Here is a 25,770-nt window from a genome sequence, read left to right as displayed (position 1 = left end):
ATTCTCAAATTAACTTTGTTATTTTTTTCCTTGCTTCACACAGCTGGGCTGAAAGCCAGCATGTTCCTCACACTCTCTTACCACTGGTTCTTTGGATGTTCCTTTGCTGTTGCTCTGGTGGCTGCTTTGAGGGATTTGGCATTTTTGGTGTAGTGGTGGTATCAAGGCTTCCTGTCAGACTGCCCAAAATGACTCCATCTCCCCTTTGTCACTGGAGTGTACCCCTCAGAGCCAGGCAGCATCAGGGCTGTGCCTTCAGGAGGCTGCCACGTGAGCTCTGCTCTTGGCTTCATCTTGCACTGATGTTCACAGATGCCCTGAGCTTCCCATTTGTACTTATGAATCTAAATAAAACTCATGAGCCTCTCCTTCCCTTTCCCTGCTCCTGGGGAATTGTCACAGTACTTCTGTTTCTGTCCTCTTACTCATCCTACATGTCTTTAATAGAGGAGATTGTGACAAAAATAGTCATTTTTAAAAATCAAAATGTTACTGTTGCTTCCCAGCATTTAAAGAGTAAGTTAAAAATAAAAAAAAGAAAGACAAAAAAGCAAACTTTTCCTTATTTGCAAGATGTTCCCCAAGATCTTTGAGACTCCTCTGGAAATTTGAGCTGTGTGCTTGCCCTGTTTGCTGTAGTGTCATAAGGACCTGTAGGTATTTTATATACAAATAAATCTATGTATCTTATTTATATGATGCCTTCTCACCTAATAGATTTATCCACAGTTGTAACACATATAGCACTGTTTTGATACTTGTTCCTGACATCAGGTTCTCTGGCTCTGGTTTTTGTGGCATAAAGAAGGTATTTTTCCTTCAAGTGGCATCACAGAAAGTTCTGTGTATTCCATGGATCCTTTTTCTTAAAATAGATAACATTTCCTGTTATTGTTTCTCCCTCTGTAGGTCAAAAGCAGTTACACTCTCATGAGAAGTGGTCTCTGTCACCTGAAGAATTTGAAATATGGGACAGACTGTACAGGATTAAGGAAAGTGATGGAATAAAGACACCAACATTGCCTCAAGTTTGGTTTGAAACTATAGAAAACCTGGAAGAAAGATCAGTGAGTTTTACCTAAATGTGTTATTTTCTTTGACATGAGGCCTAAAGGATAAACTAAGTGACAAAGTTAACTATGAATTTGAAGGAATCTACATAAAAAATGCAGTTTTGAAAATTATATCTGTGTTCTTGAGGTCAAGAGTTTAAGAACTAATGTTTCAAATAGGTCTTTGAGGTTAGGTCTGCAAATGAAAAATACATGAAAATGTGTCTCAGTATCTATAATGTTCTGTTTCTAAATACTGCATGATGATATTCTATTCATGCTTTTTCATTCCCTTGTTTATATAAGTATAAAAGTGTTACTGAAAGAAAGCCTCAAGTTTTACAAGCTCTTCTCTGATTCAGAGAAAAAAAATTGAGGCTTTTGTGTCATTTCAGCACTTAAACCTTCCCATCTCAAACCTTTGTCATAATGTTTTGATCCTTTCCTTTGTTCAGAGTATTTATTGCCCCTGACAGAGACATGTGCATTAGTCTTGCTAAACAACTTCTTGATTAAAATCTCCTTGCCTATCTTCATTTCAAACTGCAGAAGCATGAAGAGGAGACAGCTCATGAGCTTTCCTTGTCTAAATGGAGGATTTGGCAGAATCAATCTTTCCCCACGTTCATGGTTGATCACTCAGATCGCTGCTACCATTTTACCAGTGTTATGGAAATGATAGAACTGATGAGACATGAACAGGTAAGGTCTGAGCATCCACATGTGTTTAATGCACAGTTACAACTTCTGAAAACTCACAGGTGCTGTAGCTCCCTCTGGTCAGCTGAAACAAGCAGCAGGGAAGGGGATGCATGGGGCTCAGTCAGGTACTGGGAAATGGATAACATATATTTAGTTTTGTTTCAAAATGTCTCCCACTTGTGTTTTTAAATTACTAATCTTTTCCACCAAGGTTGTGGTGGACGTTTTCTCTCCTTAAAAGGAGTAAAACCTCCATGCATAAATCCTTCTTGTTTTAATGGATCCCAGTATCAGTTTTTCACAAAAAGACATTAAATGCAGGAACTATCTGTGTCACAGAGTGAAGCCACCAAGAGTGAAAGTAGAATTAGTCCAGAGTGTAATAGGAATTGGAATTATTTTCCTTATTTACATTAAATGCATCCCAGAAAAATGATACAGGAATGTAAGGTGGTTGAGTTTTGAAGCTTTTTGGTTGTTTTTTTGCAAAAGCTTTAATTAAAACCCTAATTGCTCCCAGGAATTAAAGGATAAGAGAAGGGTAGTTAAACAACCATGGATGAAATCCATCTGGGAGATGAGATCTTTGTTTGCTGACAGTTATGACTAGCAGGTATGCCTTTAAAATGAAAGGCACATACAAGAAAATGTGTGTAGAGGAAGATCTGAAGACTACAGGTTTTCACCACACTATTCTTTCATCCAGTTTAGCTCTTCTATGTTCCACACATATTGCTTTTTAATATGTGGAAGTTTTCTAGGTCATCAGAATCTGTTGCTAAGCTGCCAGAGTCTCCTGAATAACTACACTAATTGAGGAAGAGAATGGAGACATTGTAGTTGTAGTTCTTGCTAGGAAAATGTATTAATGGAAAGTTGTAAACAGACTTTCAGACCTAAGATAAGCTTCTCCACTTCATCACAGAACAATGGCATTCTTGGCTTCTTTGAGATTCTGTGTTCCCAAACTGGGGTCAAGGACAAACAGCCAGAGGGGGCACTTTGGGAGAGTTCTGGTACAGAGAGCTGAAGGAAGAGACAGAGAACTGGTTAAAAAATATAGATTTGATCCTCTAACTGTGGACTTCCCTCCCCACCACCATGTCAGGCACTTGAAGTTTTTGTGACTTCAGTTCCTTTTGTGAGAGTGTATGGATGCCAGAAATCAGGTTCCAAGCACCTTCACATGATGCTAAACCCACCTCTGGCACCTTAAAGTAATTGATGGAGCAAATTGGTTACTCACCAAACGAGTCTTCAGTCTTCTCCACCAAACCCTGCCACAGTGGGTGCCTCCTGGCTCCTCTGCTCCTGCAGTGGATAAAGGTTCCAACAAGATCCCCCTTTTCAGACTCAGCAGAGTTCCCTTGGCCTGTCCATGCACACCCTGGTGCTCCAGCCCTCTGACAGGCTTGGCCACCCTGGCTGGATGTGATCCCATCTAAGGTATCTCATGAACTGGGGGCTCAGGATTATTCCTCCAGCTGTGTCCCAGAGGAGAGGAATCCCTTCCCTTGCCCTGCCTGCTGCTGCCTGGCTGATGGAGCCCCGGGTGCCATCATCTCTGTTGCCACAAGGGCACACTGCTGCCTCAGTTTTCCAGCCTCAGCTTTCTGTCTTCCTCTTGAGGACCCTCTGGCCCTCCAGCATCTCCCTCACCTGCCAGCTTCCTGAAGGTGCACTCTGCCCTGCAGGCAACCAACAGAAGTGTTAAACACTGAAAACCTCTGAGCAACCCCTGGCAGCTGGCAGGGCTTCACACCAGACCTCAGAACACTGGAACCATGGTGTCCCAGCCAGCTTACCACCAACCCTTGCAGCCTGCCTGCTCACACCACAGCTCAGGGGCTGCCTGGGAGGCTGGGTCAGAACCCTTTGGAAAGTCAAGGTAAACAACATCACTGCACTCTGTTGCCCACAAAGCTGCTTTCATCTGCTTAAAAGGGTCTTGGGTTCTCCATCCCCATGTGTTCTGTGAGCTCCTTGGGATATTCTCTTGAAACCTCGAATGTTTTCTTAATACTTTGATTTGAAGTTTGTGCTTCAAACTTAAAATTGGTATACATAAAAGTGTACATAAAACATTCAAGTAGCATTCTAATGTCATTCAGTGAGATTTTCCCTGTGATCCATATTCCCAACACTGTTGCATATAAAGCCATTCACAACAGGATCATTTAAAAATCAGGCAAGCTTTGCCAAAACCTGCTTGTGCCACATTGCCCATAGCCAGGCCCATGGGGAGCTGGGGGTGGTTTACTTCAACAGTAAGTTCTACACTGATGTTTTTTGGTTTTTTTAATTGCAAAGAGCTTGCTCTTAGGAAAAAAAATTATTAAAAAGTGAAAAAATAGAGCAAAATTCAAGATACCTAGAGATGTGTAGGTAATGTTTTGGGTTTCTGCACACCTGCTAAGGCATGTTGGTACACAATGTCCTGGCTGGCTCCTGCCTGAAGCTGTGGGGACCCAAGGAGCTGTGTGAGCAGAATGCCACCTGACATTCTGCTGCTTGTGTTTGCCAGTGCAGGGCACAGCTCTGCTCCTGCCACTCCTGTTCCCTTGAGCAGCTGAGCTCAGCATGCAGTTGGGAAAATCATGAGGTTTCAAATCATGCTTTTCTGCCAAATGTCACCCTGCTGAGTCTCACTGAAGGCCCAGGGAGGTGCTTGGTGGAGGCAGAGGGTGCTGGGCTGGAGGAGCAAATCCCCAGGGGCATCCCCTGGCTCCATGGACAGCAGCTGGGGTGCTCCATGGGCTGGGGTGCTCCATGGACAGCAGCTGGGATGCTCCATGGGCTGGGATGCTCCATGGACAGCAGCTGGGATGCTCCATGGGCTGGGATGCTCCATGGACAGCAGCTGGGGTGCTCCGTGGGCTGGGATGCTCCATGGGCTGGGATGTTCCATGGGCTGGGATGCTCCATGGGCTGGGATGCTCCATGGGCTGGGATGTTCCATGGGCTGGGATGCTCCATGGGCTGGGATGCTCCATGGACAGCAGCTGGGGTGCTCCATGGGCTGGGATGCTCCATGGGCTGGGATGCTCTGCAGCCAAGCATGGGTTGTACAGGCTGCCTGGACCTGGGTGGTCTTGGTGAAGATTCTTCCTATAGGAAGATGAAACTTTCAGAGGTTTGCTTTGCCTTAGTGTTAAGCTGTGTTTTGACATTGTAGGAAGAGCAGTAGGATGAGGGGATATTGCTGGGAAATTCACCTTTAGTGGAAAGTAAGGCTGTAAAAATCTACTTTAAAATGTTAAGTCTTCTACAGAAATGAGTGGATGGAAAGCATGGTTGTGATTCAGAGGTTTTGTGTGTACTTACAGCTTCCTCCTATGAATGCTCTCTGGCCAAATACACCTCTGCTAATCTGCCTGACCTTAGTTTGCAGTTCTTAATAGCAGGGGGATTTAAGACAAATGCAAGTCAAAGCTATTTCCTTAAATAGCTGAGATACTGAACTTCAAACCACTGTCCTATTGGTTATATTTTATCCCTCAGTAAGAAAGTAAAAACAGACAAATAATTATTTTGCTATGAATAACCAAATGACCTGGAAGTTTCTGATTAAACTAATTATACAGAGATTAGTTTAATACGAGCCAGCTCGGGAGGTATTTGTGTGTTCTTTATGGGTGTTTTTGTTTGTCTTACAGAGGAAAGCTCAGGAATTCCCCAATGTGAAGCTTTCCTCTTCTTGTACTCTTTCAGTGATTCCAAGAAACCTCCTCTGCAGTTGTGTTTTTGTAGAATTTTAAGTCAATTTAAAAAGGCTTAGATATTTTTAAAAGAAATGAAGTGACAATGCTGTTGAAAAATAAATATACTGTATTTATATGCTCTTAAAAACTTAAGAGAAGAAGTTGGCACAATCAAAAGAAAAAGAAATCCTAAATATGAGCCCTGTGACAGGCACATCCTCTGCAGAAAAGCCTTTAATGCCTGGGTGGCTTTATTGCTCCAGCAACCAGAAGCAGGCAGATGGGCTTGGATTTTCTGCCAGCCAGGAGCAGGGATTTTTTGTGTGTAACATGGTACCAAATCAAGTTGTCCTTATGCAAAATAATTCAATAGCTTTTACGCATTTTTGAAAATTAATCTGTACTGTTTGGAAACAAGGTCAGGGCAAAGCAATCATTTTTATTGAAGTGATTATTTGTCCAAGTTTCTGAGGACAAGTAACAGGAAGTACTGGAGTGCAAGTGGGAGGTGGGCAGTTCTTAGTGGCTTTAAAACTGGGGGTGTCAAATGTAAGAGGATGACTCTGAGTGTCTGTTTCCCACTTACAAGTTTGCAGTGTGGAGTTAGAGTCAGAGTAAGTATTCTCCCTAGAAAGACAAAGGAAAACCCAAAGACTCCCATTAGAAAGATTGTCTCTCTTTTTCACTCAGGTAGCCTCTGATACCAAATGCCTTTGGGGATGGGGTTTTAGGAGGTGAACCTGGAACAGCTGCTACTAGAATAACCTGCTGGTTATCTTCTGCATTAAGCTGTCATGAAGGATTCATGGGATGAAATGTCTCATAGCAAGGAAAGTGTTCCCAAGGTAGCCTAAAATTCCAAAGAACCTTAGAAGACTTTCCATGATTTTGAAGATTCAGACATGTTCTGGGGGGAAACAAAAAGTTTCCATCCACCTGTGCCTCTTTTTTTTTTTTTTTTTTTTCCAGGGGATACTCAGTGCAAAGTTAAAAATGGTTCAAATAAGGAAAATGAAATTTTTCAGTATTTTTATTTAGACCCTCCTTGCCTGTAGAATGTCTCTGGTTGTGGCAAGATTTCTTCCCTAGCCAGCAACAAACAATTCAAGGCAGCACAGGGTGTTTCAGTGCCACGTTTCTGACAGGCTGATGGATGCATCTCTGGCACTGCTGCCTTGGACTGGGAGACACTGGTTACTGTTTGGGCACTGAATCTGGTTTAGGCAGCAGAGACCAGCTGATCATGGCAAATACTCTGCTGTGGGGTTCTCGGAGCTGGGCAGAGGTGGCCCAGTTTATTCTTTACCCCAGAAAACCCCCCGAGGGACTCTCTTCCCAGCACAAGGGTGGAAGGATGTTTGGGTTGTGCTCAGAGGGTAAAGGCTGCCAGGAGAACCTGTAAGCCCAAGCAGCCCAGCTCTCCAATTAAAATACTTGTATTGGCTCTTCTGATCTTGTTGCCAAATGATTTGAGTCTGAACACTAATTGAGACCTGGTTTAGACTGCTCAGCCCTTTAATTCCAGGTGCTTTCTGGTTTTGTGGTCCTGTGGGGTTTTTGTGCCTGCAGTGAGAACAGAGAAGTAAGTGTGGTTAGACCAAGGGTTTTGGGGTGTCAGGCTTGTGCAAGGGACAAGCAGGTTGTGTGGCACCAGGAGGTGAATGTGGCACCTGGCTGTGTGAATCTGAGGTGGTGTATGTCCTGTTCCTAGGCAGTGATCCTGTCCAGTGCTGCACAAGAGCCTCCCAGGAACCTGGTGCCTCAGGCTTCCCAGCCACAGATTTGGCTGAAGAACCATTCTGGTTCTTGCCACCAAAGTTAAATGATCTCAGTTTTCTGGATGCCATAATATTACATCTTCTGAAACCAGATCAAATACAGACTATGTGGTATAGGGTTGCCAACTTAAATCTACAGAGAAAAGTGCATCCTGTGGTGTGATGTACACATCCCCATCATGGGCAGCTGCCTGCCTTGGGTTCTTATTGCTGATGTCTGCACTCCTGACCCCCCTCCCTGCTGTCAGTACAGCAGTGGAGCATGGAGCATGAGTCAGTTCTGGCTCCTCTTGGCTTTTATTGCTTTTGTGCCACTGGTATTTTATTTGTTAAGGGGTGTGTGCATCTGTACAGTAGGTTTGCATTTAGGTTTCTGGGTTTAAAATAGCTGTCTGCTGTTTGTCATCAGCTGTCAGTATAGATCTGTGTGTGCAGAACTGTCTGGTTGTTCCTTGGGCTCCTGCAGGAGACTGATCTGGCAAAACTTGTGCAGTGAGGGTGCCCAGTGTGGACTGGCAATCCATTTGCATGCCTTGGGACTGCTGCAGGAGCTGCTGCACACCAAATGTCTCTGAAGGCACTGATTATGCTTTGAGAGGGGGTTGTATTTTAAAATGGTTTGTAATATTATAATAATGTGCTGGTGCCAAAGGTCACTGCACTGTAGTCACAGTTATTTGGAACAATGAACTGATGCTGTAGCTGAGGAACTGCTTTCTGATGCCACCCTCCTGCTCCCCATTGCTGCTGTTGGGATTGGCATGGAAGTGCAGTCAGCTTGGGAGATTTTTCTGGCCACTGGGATCCAGGAATGCTTTGCTATCCATATTTCATGGAAATTATATATTGGTGTGGTGCTGTAAATCTCCCTGGCAGCATGGTGGGTTCCTCCCTCCCCCTGTGTATTCCTACAGTAGTGAGCAGAGGGACTTAACCCACCAGGCTTTAACCCACCTGAGATGTCAGGTGAGAGAACAGTCTGCAGACACCTCTGGCACCCACCAGGTACCACTGCTGTGCAGAAAGCTTTATACACAAGGAGTTACTAAATTAATTTGACACCTCAGATGTTCTTGAGCCTTCACTCTTATCCCTACAGCCTCTAAAGATACCTGTCCCCATAACTGCTAGGGTACAGGCCCCATATTTTGCTAACAGTTCTTTCTTTTTAGGGATTTTATGGGTGCTTTTATTGTGTAGCTGTGTTTGCTGCACAGACAGATGCTCTCTCAAATTCCAGTATTGGCAAAAGAAGCACAAACAGATAAATGAGCAGTGCCCAGGTGCTACTAACCAGGAGGATCTGGGGTCCCTGCAAGAATTCCCAGCCCCTTGGATCCCCCAGGGGGCTGCTGGAGCAGGAGGTGTCAGACACTGACCTGGGTTTTGAAGGCAGATGTTGGGTGGCTGCAGGAGGGTGAGTTTGTGGTTCATCCCAGGCAAACTGTCTGGAAGTAAAAAAGCAATAGGATCAGTGATACATCATTAACTTGGCATCTGTAGGATGAGAAATATCACAGTTTTCATAGAAGGAAATCATGGTTTCTGTGTCTTTTAGGCTTCTTTTGTGAATCTACTAAATGTATTTTCAAGTGATCTGAAAGAGGTCATCTGATAGAATGTACCTGGAATTCCAAAAACATTTTTGAAGGTGTTCCTTCCCTTAGAGTATCTTCTGGAAGCTCAGCAGTCATGGAATAGGAGTGATTGGTTATTCTGTTTGTTAACCCATTCCCGAAAGGTCTAAATGATGGCAGGGAAGTTAGCAATAACACCACATGAGCATAAAAATTGTTTTACTTACTTGTAAATGGCTTGGAAAAGTGATCATTTTGAAGCAAGAAAAAAATATTTTTGGTAATAAAAGTAAAGAATTAAAAATTTTCCTAGAGAAATAGCCTGTCAGCAGGATGTAAAAAGTTGGTGAATTAAATTCTGTACCTGTGAGATCAAAATTGAATGAAGGAGAAAGCTGTCTTAACCAGGAAAGAGTTGTTTTGGATATTTCTGTGTGAACATTAGTTTAATGATCACTGTTACTCAAAAAAAAAAGGGATTAGGATTTCAGAAATCAGTAGGAAAGGAATGTGGAATAAACAATAAAATTGTGTGATAGTTAAATTGTGGGCAGAGAAGATTTGGGCACATAACGTGGCAGCTGATCCACTGCCCTGAAGGCCACTGGTGTTCAGGTAACTTCCAGTCAGTGTAAGCTGACATAAAGCATCCTGGAGGGCAGGTGGACATGTTTTGGGGAAGGAGTGTTCTGGAATTTCTTACTTCTCCCCTTTTCTCAGTTCTTGGTCAGAGAGCACACCCAAGGCAGCCCTGGAGCTGTGGGCATTTGGCCTCTTGTGTCCTTGTGCTTCACTCTTGGGTTATGTTCAGGAAGCTGGTGTTGTACTGGTTCCTGTGCCATGGCAAGCACAAGGGTTTCCCTCCAGTATGAAAGGAACAACTGGGACAAAATTGTGACCACTTAACATTTGAATAGATTGGAAAATGCTGCTTTGATATCTGCTCTACCTCCTCATGGAAATCACTGTGTGGAGACCACCAGCCCTGCTGCTGGATTTTAGGTCAATACTCACACTAAGTTGTAAGTAACCCATGTGAGTAACTGTACTGCCAGCATTAACTCCACAGGATTTAACACTCAGTGTGAAACCTGTAAACCCCAAACCCTTCCCTAGACCTAACCAAAACACTTTTCTGAGAACAGGTTCTGGTTTGTGTCAGCAAGGTCTTAAATGCCAGTTGTTCGTGCTGCTTTTACCTCCATCTCGATCAAGCTTTCAATTAAAGAAGTTACAACGTAGATTAAAAAAAAAATTTATCTGTTTACAGACTGATCTTTTCATTTCTAAATAGCAAACTCACCAGGGTTTTGGCAGACACCTGAATCTCATTAGAAAATGCACATCCAAAGCAGCTTATGAGGAAGGAGAGAGGTTAGTTTTAATCTTGATAGTAGTTGCCTTAAATTTAAATGCTAGAAAACAGTGTGTGTGTTAATATGGATAACTTTATATTTAAACAGAAAAATAATATATTGATCTTGGTTTTTGCTTTTTAATTTCTGCATTAAAAAACAATTGCTTTTTAAACTGAATCAGGAGCTCTAAACAAGTTCATTGATTCAGTAGCATCATGTTAGAGAGGTGCCTGTTTTTCTATTCCTGCCTGACCTATTTACTGAGTAGCTGGAGCACACTGGAGCTTACTAGGTTATAGAAGAGCTGATCAAGTAATTTAAGATTCTAGAAGTTGTACACATTCAGGCTAAAACATGATAATTATAATTCTGTCCTTTCACTCCATCAGTATTAACCAGACTCACTGGGAGAAAGTATTTTGAATCACTAAGTTGAACTAGAACAGTTACATAACTCCATGTAAGCCTGAAATTAGGTTACTAAAGTTTGTCCCAGATGCTAAATTTGTCTTCTGGTCTGTTGGCCTGGCACACAGCACTTCTGCCAGACTATTCTATTTTTTTTTCAAGTTAGAACATAATCATGGGCATATGCAGTGGCCTAACAAAGTTCTTCAGCACACCAGCTCCTCAGCCTTCCTGTTTTCTGTGGTGTACCAGATACTTATCCATGCACCAAATCTCCCTGTTTTGCTCTTTCTAAGTTTCTTTCAAAGCTTTTGGCAGGGAGCTTTTAAAAGCCTTTCAGAAAGCTGGGGAGATGGTATGCATGAGAGCATCTTGATGGTTTTGCTTGTTGGTTTCTTCAAAGAAATTTAATGGGTTTGTAAGATCTGATTTTTCTGTTTTGCTTTGTTTTCAAAAGCCATATTCACACTTCTGATCCAGTAATCATGTTATCTGTTGTAGCTTCTACTGATGTGTTCAGTATGGAGCAACTGAGTGGCTTCCTCCCTGACCAGTTAAAAAATGGCATCACAGTTGTTGTTCCTAGTTCCTGAGGTATGTCAGCAAGAGATTACATACCACTTTACCAGGTCAAGAAGTTAATTTTTGAGTCTCTTGAGGTCCTGTGGATGCCATGCTACAGTTCAGTTACCTCTCACCATCCTAAATATACAACTCTGTGTTTGGCTGTATGAAAACATAAATGATTGGCTCTGCTCTGCTCTGCTTCAGGTCCAGTTGTGATTGGAATCATCCTTTTATCTTTTTACAACCCTCGTCTTTGCCTTCAGGTTTGATTAGTTCTGGATTGCTTTACTTTGGGCTACTTAAAAATGCAGAATATTGGGTCAAGGATGATCTGTGCTGGGCCTCTCAGAAGGCTGTTGTGTGAGCAAGAGCATCACCTACTTCTGCTTCAATAATGTTTAGTGGTTTGGCAGCTAATCAATCTTTAATCTCTTTAATATACTCTGTGTTGTAACAATGCTTGGCTACTTTAATTGATATTATGCAACATTCAGGCATTGCTTACATAAACTGAAGGTCCTGTTACCAACACTGTTATCTGGTCAGCCAAATGCTCCATCTCCTGAGCTGCTCTTTGTGGGGGTAACTGGACCAGCTCCTGTTGCTGGGTGCTTGTTTCTGCTCTTGGATTTCATGCAAAGACTTCCATGTCTTGTTTCTCTGTTTGAGCTTGAGGGAAGCTAATTATTCAGAAGCTACACATAGCAAAATCATCCCTTAACCTTTCTATAGCCATTTTCTTCACTATTTTGGAATGAAGACTTCTTATAAGCCAGCCTGGGCAGTCAGAGGATCTCCTTGCAGATTTATTTTTTTTTTAAACCCCTGACTTTTAGTTTCTTTGGCTGTGTTTATAACTGGACAGGCAGGCAGTGCCTGTGTAGGAGCAAACACAGCTGATGTTTCACAGCCCTTTGCAGATGAATCTCTTGCAGCAGAATCTCTGGCAGTTCTGCTTCCCCACCCTGCTGTGCTGCCCTGGCTGGACCTGCACGTGTCACCCAGACACAGGGGCTTTGGAACCAGCTGTGCCCCTGTCCCCAAAACAGCCTGGACCCAGTTCCTTCCTGATTTATCCTGCTTAGCATCCTTTGTGTGAAGTCAGGGATACTGGTGACAACCCAGTTACAGTGTGATGAAGTTGTGTTCCCTGACTGAAGGTTATGCCATGGGAGAGGTGTCTGCACCTTGCTTGGCTGCACCTTTGGGAGTGAAGGGTCCAACTTGTGCAGAGCTGGAGAAGGAGGGGATGTTCAGAGATGTTGTTGGAGTTTGCACAGTGAGTATCAGCATGGCTGGCACCAGCTGAATTACAGCTGCTCTCACAATGGTCTCCTGGGACAAGGAGGAGGTTCAGCCAGGTTATGACTATGAGCACTTTTATTTCTTTCTTCCTGCTATATACAGTAAAACTTCTGGGGAGGGTTAGTTGTAGAGGAAGCAGGTAACCTCTTACTGGAAAAGTCAGTTTTATCACCCACTCTTCGATAAAGTTTTAGTACTTTTAAACATACCTTGTTTAATTTCAGGGATTAATGAGTCCAGGGATGGGATTCATCTGACTGAACTGCCAAAAAATTTGTACTTTCTATTTAGATCTTACATCCTCTCTTTTATTTCTTTGTGGGTTGTTTTTTTTTTAATCAGTGAAACAGGTTTGAGCTTTGAAGGAGTGTTTCAGACCATTGCTGTCAGAGCTTCATTTGGCCCTTACTGTACCTTTTGGAGATTGCATGCCTTAATTTTGAAATCTTAATTTAAAAGAGAGAGTGAGAAGGGTAACAAATAGCTTTTCAATCCAGGCAGTTCTATGGATACCTAACTGAGAGTGATGTCAAAGTCTACTGTGCTTTTTCAAGTGTATTTTGAAAAGAATTGGTTGTCTAGGTCAGTGCCTTTTGGAACAGAAGATTAATAAGCATCTGTGAAAGAAAAAAGTTAAGAGTATGTAAGTGACAAGTTCTTCATGTGCCATTAATAGCAAAAGCCAAATTAGAAATGATGGTACAGAGAGCAGAGAAGCCTCGTGCTGGAATAAGGGTTTCATCTGTGCACAGCACCTTGCTCAGTTTGCTGATCCTGCCAGAGCTGCAGCTGTGAGCATCACCCTGCTGAGGACGTGGTGCCTCTCCTGGTTTGTTGGCAAAGTCAGGTTGCTGAGAGTGAGAGCTGCATCTGGACTGCAGAGCCCAGGTGCTCAGAGCTCAGAGCTGTGTGGTGGTGCTCTGTGAGATGCTGTCCTTATCTAGGTCTGGTATCTTCTGCTCTCTCTAAAACATTCAGGGCTGACTGACCAAGCTTGGATTTGCAGTGAAGCTACCAACAACATTTCTATTTGAAAGTTCTGCCCTTAAATGCAAAGCACTTGCCTTGTGGTATGAAAACCTTTGTCACTTGTTTTAAATATCCCTATGAGAGGTTCTTGAAGGCATGTGTGTGTTCACAGTAAATATTGCACTGTGTTTGTCACCAGGGAGACTGCAGCTATCAACTGGAGATCCAGCCTCACTTATGCCTGGAAGATGTTCATGTTCAGAGGAATAAAAGTCATCTTTCCATGGCCAGCCCTGCCTGGGCTCACACACCACACTCATCTAGAAAAGACATGATGGCACACAGGTCAAAAGTAAAACCAGTTTTACCTGATACAAATAACAATGGAAGTGACTTCTTTTCCACATTCAAAATAACAAAACCAAAGTCTTCCAAAATAACTTCTGGATTTAATTTGGAAGTGTTGCCTACAGATATTAATGCTTCAGCTTCTGACTCAGCAAGAAGGCTTGCTCTGCCTGAAGCTGCTGACCAGGGCAGTCAAAAGGATGAGGAACTAGAGGTTACATTTGACTTAACTGAATGTATTGACCTGTGTGACAACAGTGACAGGACTGTAGTTCATGAAAGTGCAGCAATAAAGGAATCCAGAACTGCAGATAAAGCTTGTAGGTCACTGGGGACAAACCATGCAGATTCAGGTTATAGTAGCTTCACAGCTGAGAAATCACCTATGTCCCCTGACTTATTTTATCTGCCTGAATCATACGTGGATTCATTTGCATTTGTGAGCCCATCTGGGGAGCCTTCCAGGTTAAAACAAATGCCTTCCCATGTGAAAAAGCTTTTATCACAATCTCCTCCCTCTTTGAATGAACTTAATGGTTTTGAAAACATGATGAGAGATGAAGAAACAGCACATCCTTCTCAAAAAGTTATTACTGACAGTTATTCAGAGGGACTGCAGGACAAAGTCTTCTCTGCATCCTCAGAAGCTGATTCTTCACTGCTGCTCTTTGAAAAGCCTCAGCTGAAAGTCACCAGTGAATTGTGTACTTCTGGAGGTACCTGCTTTTCAAAAACTGTGTCATCCTCTGAGACTTCTGGTGCTAAAGCCAAGGAGGAAACCCACTGGAATGACAGCTCTGATAGTCTGTTTGACAGTGAAGAATTCACTGAGATTCAAAAGAAAACTCCACCAATAAATCACACTCTGACAAATAACCCTTCAACAAAGTACTTTGTTCAAAAAGATAAAGGAAATCTTGGCATGAACAAGAGAACTGTGGTTGTTGATGAAAAAAAGAGTCTGCCTTTATTTGAAGATGGCACAAATGGTGGAAGTTTTTCTGTGAGCAGGAAGTGTTCAGCCAGGTCAGATTCAGGTGAGAGGGCTCAGCCAGCTCCAGAGCAAGGTTCTGAGTGGTTTCCTGCAGAGGTGAACACTGACAAAACCTGCCAGGAACAGGCAGTGAGCAGCAAAACCCCAGCCATGGAAACCTCAGGTGCTATTGGTGTGACCCAGCAGCTTCTGGATGATGAAGACTTTTATGACTGCTCTCAAGAACTGTTTTCTGTTAACTTTGATCTGGGATTTTCCATTGAAGAGTGTGAGGATGACCTCTCTGAAGAACCTATAAACACTAAAACTGGGAAATCAAATGGTGCCTCTGGGAGTCAAGGAGATGCTAAACCCACTGAAGATAAAAAAAAAATCCTGAATGATAGCTCCAGACATGACACAGCACCAGAATGGGATTGGAAAAGTCCTAAGGGAAGAGCCATTTCCACACCATTGCCAGTCCAGAGTAGGAACATGAATGATGCTGAAGGGACTGAGGATGCTACCCCTAAAATGCCTTTCCTGAGGTCAGGAGACAAAAGAAGGGGATGTGGATCTCCTGAAGCTTTGGCTTCTGCTCTTTCCACCCCAAAAAGCAGAGGGGTGAAAAATATTAAAGCTATCAAAAGACTTCCTATGGATTTCTTCTCTAATGCCAAGGATGAAGCTCCAGAGGTGCCTCTTGCAGATAAAGTAAATGCAAACCCACACAGAAAGTTTGGGAGTTCAGCTGTGGATGCACTTGGTTCCCCTTTGGGAAGAACTGAAAACCTGGAAGACCCCAACCCTGCTGGTTCCCCTGTGTTTCCAGCTGAAGGTAGGGATTTCAGTGGGACACTGAATACCTTCATGGTTAAATAAATAATGTAGAATTCAGTATCTTTGGGGTCCTCAGTTTGGCTTTATGGCTGAGGTGGGAAGGAAGAAAGGACAAGGAAATGATAGTTATAATACTAGAAGTTTGGTCCACGAGGAGACTTCCCAGGATTTTAACCCTGCAGTGAGCTGAGTGTGTGAGGTGGAAATGCAAACGTGGACACTGGGGGAAGCCCTGGGAATTAAACCCTTGTGTTTCTTCACCAGTGCAACCCTGTGAGATGTCACCATCTGAGCTATAGCTGCCCTTAGAGCCCTTTCTTAGTCCTCTCAGTATCTGGTTTGTAATCATCTGGACCTCTTGTGCTCCAGTCCCTGAATCCATGTCTCTGCATGTTCCTATCCTTGTTTCTGAGGAATAAAGATTCTACTAATGGATTTCTCTCAGTTTAGTTGCATGACAACTGATTTATATTTAAAATTTTCCTATTATAACTTCAGCACAAACCCAGATTATCTTAAAAATATCAACTCTTCCAAGGCTCCATTCTATTAGTTATTTCCTCCCCAAAAACAAAACAAAAAAACCCACCTCAAAACCAGGAAAGGAAGCAAACTGCAGGGTTAATGCTGAACCTGGATCAGATTGTAGATGTCCAGCCTGCTTTGGGGGAGGAAGGACCTTATTGCCATTGCAGGGAGTCCAGGGTCTCTCTCAGGAGCTTTTTCCTGACAGCATGTGAAGAGGATCTTGTATTTCATCCAGACACCCTTTGTCAGAGCACAAAAAAAATAAAATCCTGCAGTTGTTTGAAAAGCAATCGGGAAGAGGAGTTCATAGTGAGTTCTGGCTTTGTGTCTCTGCACCCAAAGGGATTCACATTACAAAATGCTTCCAGAAATCTAACTTTTATTCAACTTCTGGAGGCTTCTCCTCTTGGTTTCATTTTTCACCTCCCTTTTGCTGTGCCTGTACTGCCTGGGGTAATCACTTCCCCAGAGAGGCTCCTCAGGGAAGGAGGATTTATTGTCCATCTCAGCTGGAGATTGTTTGTTTTGATTAACAAGGCTAAAGACAACAATATTTGCCACATAGATCAATAAGTAATCTCCTTTCTGCTCTTTTGGACAGACAGTTTTTGATTGCTCAGTTGCAGCAATATTGTCCTGTGAGCAATGCATTTTCCTGTAAATGTTGTTCACTGCTTTTTTCTGCAGGAACCAGCAGCGAGAGCGAAGAGGAGATCGTTTTCCAGAGGAAAAATAGGAAGAGGAAGAATGTTTTGAAGTCTCCTGATGTGAGTCTTATTAAAAAAAAAAAAACAAGGAAAGCAGAGTGCCAAGGAAATCAACCACCAAAGCAACCATCCTGTTGGCCATGACCCCTGTTTCTGTTCACACAGGTTCAGAGTGACACCGATTTCGAGTCGCCGATCCGTGCTGCCAGGAAACGCAGACACCCCCTGAACGTGGTCAGTGAGGGCTTGGGGGGCAGGGGCACAGGAGTGCAGGCTCCTTTGTGGAGGAGATACTGAACCATTTACCCTTTATCCCAGGCAGCAGACAAATGTTCCTAATATTTCAGGCCATCTAACCTAATGCATATCAGAACGTAGTCACTTTCCTCTCTTCAGGTCTCCTGTGAGGTCTCCAAAGGTGACTTTGCTGTTGTTGTTAGAGGCCAGAGAGCTGAGCCACTCCCTTTGCCAGAGGCAGTAAATAAAGATTCTGCCACAGATCCTTGCATCAAAAATTAAACAATCACATTTCACCTGATTTTTTCCCCAGTGTTTTCTGATTTAACATCACTGCATTATTTTGCCTTTGCAACTCAGTCACAAAACAATCAGGTTTGATTAAAACCAACCAGATGTTGAAGGATGACTGTGTAAAATATTCAAATATTGCTTGCTTTAGGCTTATTTATTGAAGTGTCTGTGAAATCTTTCTCTAGTCAGACATGTCCAGTGATGACAGCATGGATTTTCACAAGAACTCCTGCAGGCCCACAAAAAGCAGCTCAGCAGCCTGCAGCAAACAGCAGCTGAGGAGCAGGACATGGCAGGAGGTGAGGAGCAGTTCTGCACTCAGGGTAGGTGATGTGAAGTGTCTCTCAGTGTCCTGAGGGTCACATTTGGAGCATTTCAGTTGCAGAGTCTGGCTTTGTGTTGTCACACACGTGTATGTTCCTGCACATCTGCAGCACTGCAAAACCTAATGCAGAAAAGCTCCATGTTCAATATTCTTAATGTTTTAAAGATAATCTTCATTATGGAGCTGCCCTATAGTATCAGTAGTCTATGTTCTGGAATAAAAAAGATGAAGTTAGTGGAAAATTCCTTTTCCAATTTATTTAAACTTTTTTTTTTTCATGTGAGGCCAAAAGGTTCTTGGCAAGAGAATGTTTTACCTGTGTACTCATGAAATTCAACTCTGCCTTCATATATCATCTTCCCTAAACATTCATAGTGTTTCTGAGTTTATGAACTCAGAATTCCAGATCCACAGGAGATCCAAGGCACCAAAATCCCTCAGATCAGTCACCCCCCAGCTGCTGTGCTCTGTCACAGGTGCTGGAGTGGAGCAGGGATCTGTGTTTGGATTAACAGAGGCTGTGAGCAGCCCAGGGGGAGCAGAACAGCCACTGGCACTGAATTCAAAGCTTCAATAACAAGTTAAGTGTGACCAGAGTCCTGAGTGTTCCTTTCTGGTGTCACAGTGCCTTTCACGTGGCAGGGTTTGTCCTCTCCATAGTCCTTCAGAAGTAAGAAGGATTAAGACTAATTGGCAAATAGCATTGAGAGTTCTTTCCTGTAAACAAGTGGTCTCCAATGTGTTTCAGAATAATCAAAAATGTTCTAGAAAAGGAACTATTCATAGTGCCTGTCACTCAGGCTTACTAATTGGTGTAAGCAAATCATGAAAATGCTTTGGAAAATTTGAAAATCAGAGATGTCCTTTAATGTAGCACAAGCTGCCTTAGCCTTCCATGTGCTGAATTAAAATTTACAGCTTCGTGCTTTTTATTCCAAGTATTTTAAAGGCAAACTACTCATTCTTTTGGAGTAATTGGGATACATAATGGTATTTGGATTTTATTTTTACTTTAGTACTTTAAAGCTGAAATTATGAGAAGAAAAGTTAGCTTGATATAGGATATCTCTGAGAAAATATCTCTCTGAATTAATTTCTTTCCTTGTATACTCTTGTGAATGTTTTGTTCTGGTTTTGATGGAACTTAGTCCTGAGGTTTGCATCATGATCCTAAGCAGGAAAGGGCAAAGTTTCTGAAGTTTCTGGAGGACTTTCTGGGTAATCCAGTGCTTTTAAATCAATACAGATTTTTGAAAGCAAATAAAATGAGTAAAATTAGGCTTATAAATTACAAACTAAACTGATGTTTGGGTGGCTCAGCTGCAGCATGTCAGTAACCTCTGTCTGCACTGTGCACTAGGGGCAAAGAGCACAACAAGCTGGGACTGCCTCTGAAGGGAGCTCCAGCTTCTCCTTCTGTGCTGGAGGGTCAGGTCTGTGTGTGCTGCCATGTATATTATGGACCTCTGTGTTCTTTACATTGTTTGGATCTTTGTCTTATTTTTAGAATGCAGGAAGACAGTTTTTAGATGAAGAAGCTGAGCTGTCCCAGGAAGGGGCTGATGCTGTTTCATCTGACGAGAGCGACGATGCAGAGGAGATGAACTCCTCCCTTGCTCAGTTCCTGGATGATGATGTGGAGATCACACAAGTGTTAAATGGTGAGTGGGGAGACTCATTTATGGGGTTGTGTTAAGGGGTGTTGCACAGCAAACGGTTTATGATGGGCATGGCTCAGTGTGTGTCAGCTGTCAGCAGGAGCCTCCTCAGCTGGGCTAGGTCAGGCACTTCCCATTATCTGCCTGCACCTTCTCTGTGTGTATTTGCTTGGGTTTCTTATGTAGTCAGACTCTGCTGTGGGGATTTCATTGGACCAAGGCTTTGGGCAGGCTGGAGTCCATCCTTTGAGGATGGCAGGGGCAGGAGATCACCTCTCACTGGGAGTCAGCCACCCCCTCACACACCAGTATGGCTGAATGAACACACCATTTTCCATTTAATGTAGAAATTTCTGAATCTTCCAGGTCCTCAGTTACAGAGGCACCTAAAATACAGCATGAAATAACAATATTAATGTTAAAGATAAAATGCCAGTGTTGACACAGAGCTGAGAAGCTGATGCTGTTCCTTGGTTGAGATGGTGAACTTCCTCCTGTGCCTACAAACTGTCTTTCCATGGGACATTGGCATGATGGAATAATCCTACTACCACTTAAGATTCCCAGATGTTGCTGAGAACTTTTCTCCTCAGGTGAAATTGTGAGTTCCCAGTAAGGTCCTGTGTGGGCTTTGAACCCACCTTCTTCTCATACAGTCTGTGAAATCAGTTGATGTGTCTGGTGTGGGAGAGGCTGCAGTACAGATACCAACGTGGTGTCTGTTTGCTGGGCTTAACTTTGCCCTGCTCCCTGCTGCAGGCTCTGAGCTCTGCCTGCTGGCACAACCTTGGGCATGGCACCCATCCTGGCAGCAACCTGGGGACACCTCATCCTTCCCTTTGGGATGTGCAGAGATGTCTGGGAAATTTCAGATGCTTGTTTTGTGAAATACAGGCTTTTGGGAGACCATAAAAGGGTTTCTTAATCTTGAATAACAAATAACAATAAAGTAACAATAACAAATATTATACCCTTATTAATCCTGTGTTCCCTTTTGTCTTCTGGCTGTAATTCAGACAGTGAGATGAAAGGAGTTTACCTGAAGTCTGTGCATAGCCCAGCTCTGGGCAGCAGATACAAAATGGTTCATCGTGAATTCAGCAGCATGGACATTTTCTCACAGGTAGGAAACAAAATCACTGCTGTCCTGGTGGAACTCCAGTGCTGTGCAGCTGTGCTTAGGTTCTAACTCTGGTGTGTAGTTTGCAGACAACTGCTGATATAATAATAACTTCTGACAAAGCCTCAGTAGTGATGCAGCAATTACTATTCCCATCAAATCTTTCTGGTGAGAACTCATGGGCCTGGCAGCTGCCCCTGTGTTCCTTCCAGCCCCAGCTACCAACATGCAGGGTCTGGGTACTGGGGAGCTTTGGGAGGTGTGAGAAGCCCCCAGCACTTGTATGTAGGATGGGTTGGATAAACAAAGTGGGTTTATGGAGAGGAGAAAAATCATCACAGGGTTTCAGAACTTCTTCTGGGTTTGTTTGTTTTTCACCCCCACAGATTCCTGAGCAAGACCAGAGTTATGCAGAAGACAGTTTCTGTGTTGGAGAGGAGGAAGAGGAGACTTGCAAAAAAAGTGAATCTAGTGAGGAGGAGGAGGAAGTGTGTGTTAATTTTGATCTCCTAAATAATGAGAGTTTTACAAGTGGAAGAAAACAGTACCTGACCCGCCGCAGAAAGCAATTAAACCATGCCAGGATGGGGGAGAAAGGGCTAAAGAAGAAACCATCCCGAATTATTGTTCTCAGTGACTCCAGTGAGGAAGAAACAAACATCAGCAATGAGAGGCCCCTGGGAACAGACCCTCCAGGGGCAGAGCAGGGGAGTCCTAAGGTACTCAAGGCATTGCCTTCAGCTGCTTCTGCCCAGCACAGGGAGACTGCTGGGGAAACAAGTGTTCATCAGTCTGTGAGCAGTAAGACTGAGCTGCTTCTGGGGTTGAAAGCTTCTGTGTCTGAAATGCTGGATTTTCACCCAGAGCATCCAGTCAGGAGCACACACCACCCACCTGCTGCTGCAGGGAAGGAGGATCTGCAGCATCCCCCTGAGGTCAGTGTCAGTTCACTACAAGGACCTTCCCCTCACCTCACACTCTGCTAAAGGCTCCCCCAGGGTGGGAACTTCCTTCCCTGTGTCACTGTTGGTGTGAGGGCTGGCAGCAGTCATGGTCATGGTTGGAGAAGACCTCTAAGATCACCACATCCAACCATCAACATCCCCCACCTTGCTTTCCTCCCCTTCAATTAAAATAAAAATCAAAACTATCTCTCTATAATGTGAGCATGCTGCTGGGGCACAGGAGCAGCTCCGATCTGCTGGTGCTGCTTTAGATCATCATCCTTGGGAGGTTCTGCACTCACGGGGTAACTCAGAGAGTAACTCAGCACTCAGTGAATAAGAAGTGGGGATTAGATGCTACCCTGAGTCTGACAGACATGGAGAAATATGGATGCTTCACATTGCAGGCAGCATCCACTATTTCTTCTGGGGGTTGTAGTTGGAAAATACTTGTTCACTGTCCTAAGTTTGGACCCTTCATTGCCTGAGGTTGCATTCCAGATCTCTTACACTTTTTTGCCTGGCTTCATCATTGCCAGTGCTCAGATTTTGCTGAACCCTTTAGTGGAGGCTGGAAGCTTCTGTCATTCAAGCTGCTAAATAGTAGATCAAATAATCTGGGAGATGTTTATGTAAGGGATTAAAGTGTTAATCTGAAAATGTTAATGTTTTTAAATATTGGAAAACATCTTCTTGAAAATGTTCACAATTATTATTTGAAATAATTGGAGTTAAAAAGTGTAGGAGGAGGGATAGGTGGGGAGAAGTGAATCTGTTCAGTGTCAGTCCATGCACACTGTTTTATTAGCATGTTGTTCTTTGGCCTTTTGCTTCTGTGCTGTCTCAGCACTGCTGTGTGATTTCCAACACCCACAGGTGGGAAGCTCTCTGAACAACACCTGCAGGAGACCTTCAGTTCCCCTCAGCTCTGCTTCCACAAACCCTTCTCCAGCTCCAGCTCCGTTTCCACGGCTCCCAGAGAGCAGCCCTTCCCTCTGCATCCTGGCAGACACCCGGGAGATCTCCTCTGGGCCCCAGGTGCTTTCTTCCCTGAGGGCCCTTCACGGGGTGAGGGTGCAGGTCTGCTCCCTGGGCAGCAGCCACTACATCCTCAGCACCCGGCTGGCCGTGGAGAGGAGGCTCCTCTCAGAACTCCTCAGCTCTGCCCACAGGAACAAAGTCACCCAGCGGATCCAGCGCCTGCGGAGCGTCTGTGAGAGGATTTGTGTGATTGTGGAGAAGGACAGGGTGAAACCAGGTGGGTGTTGCAGCTGGGGGATGCAGGGGGACACGCTGGTGGTGTGAGCAGTGCAGGGCTGGAAGCAGCCAGAAAACCTGGGTGTTGGTGTCTGGAGCAGCACTGCATCCATCAGGTCACCAGCTGAGCATGGAAACTTGTTCTGTTGTTGAGGGCCTCTTAATAGAGGCAGAGATAACACCAGGATCTGGAAGGGGATGTTAATCAGTGTCACAGCACAGAGCTTGGACTGGATGGGCTTGGAGGTCTCTTCCAACCTAAACATTGTGATTCTGTAAGTTACTGAAGCAGGAAAAATGAGTGGGCTCAAACATTAACTGACCATAGTAACATGTGAAGGAGACCCCACCATCAAGGCAGATTTCAACAAAAAGATGAGAATAGTACAATAAAGGAGCAAGCACAATCTTAGCTTTGCTCAAGACTGAGATAATACTGGATTAATGAAAAAAATGTTTTTCTGCAGTGACTAATGAGAAGCATCTGTCAAACTGTGCAGGAAACTCCCGTGGGTGAGAGCCACCCTGAGCACCCCACCCCACCTGCTGGCTGCCTTCAGACCACAGAGATCTGACCAGGCAGTGGAGCAGCAGATCAGTATCTGAGGAAATCTCTTGTTAGAAAAAGAGAACATTCCTGCCAAGAGTTCCTTGGGGAAGGCTGGGCTTGAGCTATTGTCTGTGCCACAGAACAGAGGAGTCACAGAGACACCTCCTGACTTGATTAAACATGGATAATTCAGGAATGTTTCTTTGTTTTACACAGTTTGGACAAGCCATTTGTTTCAATCCCAGGATTCAAATTATGCAATCAAATAGTTTTACAAATGCTGTCTGTTCTCAGTGACATCTGCAACACAATTGAGAGGTCATCCTTGCACCTGCTTCACAGGTGGAACTGGAGCTTACAGCTCCAATTAAATTACAGATGTTCTGGGAAACAAAACACCACTGAAATCAAGTTGCTGTGGATGCAACTTTGTGTTTGTGACATAAATCTAGTTTATTGGTAGATCAAATATAGAAACAATGGTAGAATAGGTCACTGAAGATGCAGCTTCTCAGCAGGGGCTGCAGATAAGTGGGTTGTGTTTGAGCTGCCTGCTTACCCTCTGTGCAGCTGATATTTATTGCCATTGATTTTGTCCATTTTTTTCTCAGAACTGTGTCCAGAGTTCAAGAGCACTCTCACCTCTGTAGCTTTACAAAACTTCTCCTGAGTGCTTTGGTCTGTCCTGTTCATCACTCACCATGTGTTCTATTCAGTCCTCTCTCCTAGTGACGTTTAATTTGCATTTTCAGTGTTAATTCCTAACCTCTGCCTCTCAAATAATTGAGGAAATCCTGCTCCCATGACCCTTTACATGAGATGTTTTGTCTCTCCTCATTTCTGTGTGTCTGCAGAGCAGAGGATCTCTGAGCCATTTTGCTTTGCAAGAGTTTCATACTGGATCTTTCACAGTAATTTTGCACTTGAATCTCTCTGAGTTTTCTGTGTTTTCCCTCTGCAGGAGAAACAACACGATTTTTCCAGAGGACTCAGTACTATGACACTCTGCTCTCAGCCTTGCTCCACGCTGGGGTCCGAATTCTTTTCAGTTCTTGCCAGGAGGAAACTGCTGGTTTGCTGAAAGACCTGGCTTTGGTGGAGCAGAGGAAAAACACTGCCATTTGTGTGCCAACAGAGCTGGAGGGTCACCAGCAGGAGATGCTCAACTTCTACTTGAGCATTCCCAACCTCAGCTACCTGGCTGCTCTCAACATGTGCCACCACTTTGGCTCAGTGAAGAAGATGGTCAACAGGTAAGGGCAGAGATGTGCAAGGAGTGCTCAGAGGTCTGACTTCCCTTTTGCTCTCCTGTCTCACCCAGGCTGGTGGTTCCTGCTGGGGAGGTTGCTCAGGGAGATCTTCCTGTGCCTTTCTGTTACTGCCAGAGTTCTCCAGGAGCTTTCCTGTCTCCTACCAGTCCTGCTATTAAGGCACTTTCCATCTTTTCAGGCTGAGCAGAGCAGGACAGTGATCAGGCCCTGCTCCTGCCATCCCTTCTTCTCCATACATTTTCCTTTCCCCTGTCCTGGCATTCCCCCCTCTTGCTGCTGCTGTCTGCTGTGCTCAGAGCCCTCAGGAGCCTGGAGAGGTGACTGCCAGCAGCTCAGGGCTTTCCTCTTACCCTCTCTGGACACTTCCCTGGGGATGTGTTACTTCAGGACATGGTTCAGTTGCCATGGTGCTGTCAGGCTGATGGTTGGACTTGGAGGTCTGTTCCAACCACAGTGATACTGTGACTCCTTTCTGTGCTGCTGTTGCTCCTGGAATTGCAGTGAGCAGGAGGTGAGGTGTCCTCCTGCTGTGGTCTCTTACAGCTCCCCTCTGGACATTGCTGCTGGGGCCCGGGTCAGCCAGCAGAAGGCAGAGGAGATCTACAGCTACCTGCACCATGGCTGTGATCTGCAGATGCTGCCTGAGAGGAGCCATGCAGCTGCCAAGAGCTGAGGGGGCTGGAGCTGGGCTTGGGATCCCCCACCCAGCCTATTTTCTTTTTAACTGCACTTTACTAAAGTTTTGATTTGCTGTAAAAATGTAAATAAATCCTTGTAGAAACATCAGGGGCTTTTGGCATGCTGCATCCCCTTCTGTTTGTCACCTCACACAAGGCTGTGGCCCCAGTGACCCCTTGCACCCCTCTGCTTCTACTGGCATGGGGGAAGGGCCCTGGGGACAGAGACATTCTGAAACTACTGTAAAAATGAGACTTGGGGCAAAGTGAAGCTTTGGGGCTTAAGCAGAAAGGCAGTGACAGGGGATGGTGCCTTCCTGCAGGGGTGTCAGACACTCCTCAGAACACTGCTGGGTGTGTCACTAGGTGTGAACAGAGGGATGGGCTCGGGGCAGCAGGTTCCCAGGGGGGCTCAGAGCTGCTTCTCCTGGGCTCAGCCCAGGGACCAGGGTGTTCCCCTCCCTCCTGCTCTGGCTGCAGGTGGAGGTGACACCCCCGCTGGCTGCTGGACCAGGCTGCAGCCTGCTGCTGCCACACTGTGGCTGTCTGCCCAAAGAACTTATTTTCACTCCTTCCTTCCCGTTTCTGCAGGGTGTCCAGATCCAGGCTGTGGCACAGAACCTT

General features: G+C 44.4%; 1 protein-coding gene across 1 annotated transcript in view; it reads left to right on the top strand.

Moving 5' to 3' along the window:
• Positions 1-25,142, top strand: part of FANCM (FA complementation group M) — a 61,143-nt gene extending 36,001 nt beyond the window's left edge. The window contains exons 12-23 of the mRNA XM_030452510.1: positions 910-1,067; positions 1,602-1,754; positions 13,617-15,576; positions 16,794-16,873; positions 16,979-17,047; positions 17,530-17,667; positions 19,177-19,330; positions 20,344-20,450; positions 20,834-21,382; positions 22,268-22,649; positions 24,160-24,451; positions 25,013-25,142. Coding sequence (XP_030308370.1) covers positions 910-1,067; positions 1,602-1,754; positions 13,617-15,576; positions 16,794-16,873; positions 16,979-17,047; positions 17,530-17,667; positions 19,177-19,330; positions 20,344-20,450; positions 20,834-21,382; positions 22,268-22,649; positions 24,160-24,451; positions 25,013-25,142 — 4,172 coding nt within the window. The remainder of the gene's footprint in view (positions 1-909; positions 1,068-1,601; positions 1,755-13,616; positions 15,577-16,793; positions 16,874-16,978; positions 17,048-17,529; positions 17,668-19,176; positions 19,331-20,343; positions 20,451-20,833; positions 21,383-22,267; positions 22,650-24,159; positions 24,452-25,012) is intronic.
• Positions 25,143-25,770: the final 628 nt, after the last annotated feature.

The sequence above is a fragment of the Calypte anna genome, chromosome 5A (assembly GCF_003957555.1).
Source record: "Calypte anna isolate BGI_N300 chromosome 5A, bCalAnn1_v1.p, whole genome shotgun sequence".
Lineage (NCBI taxonomy): Eukaryota > Metazoa > Chordata > Aves > Apodiformes > Trochilidae > Calypte > Calypte anna.
The sequence above is the reverse complement of the archived record's forward strand: the minus strand, read 5'-3'. Positions and strand labels throughout refer to the sequence as shown.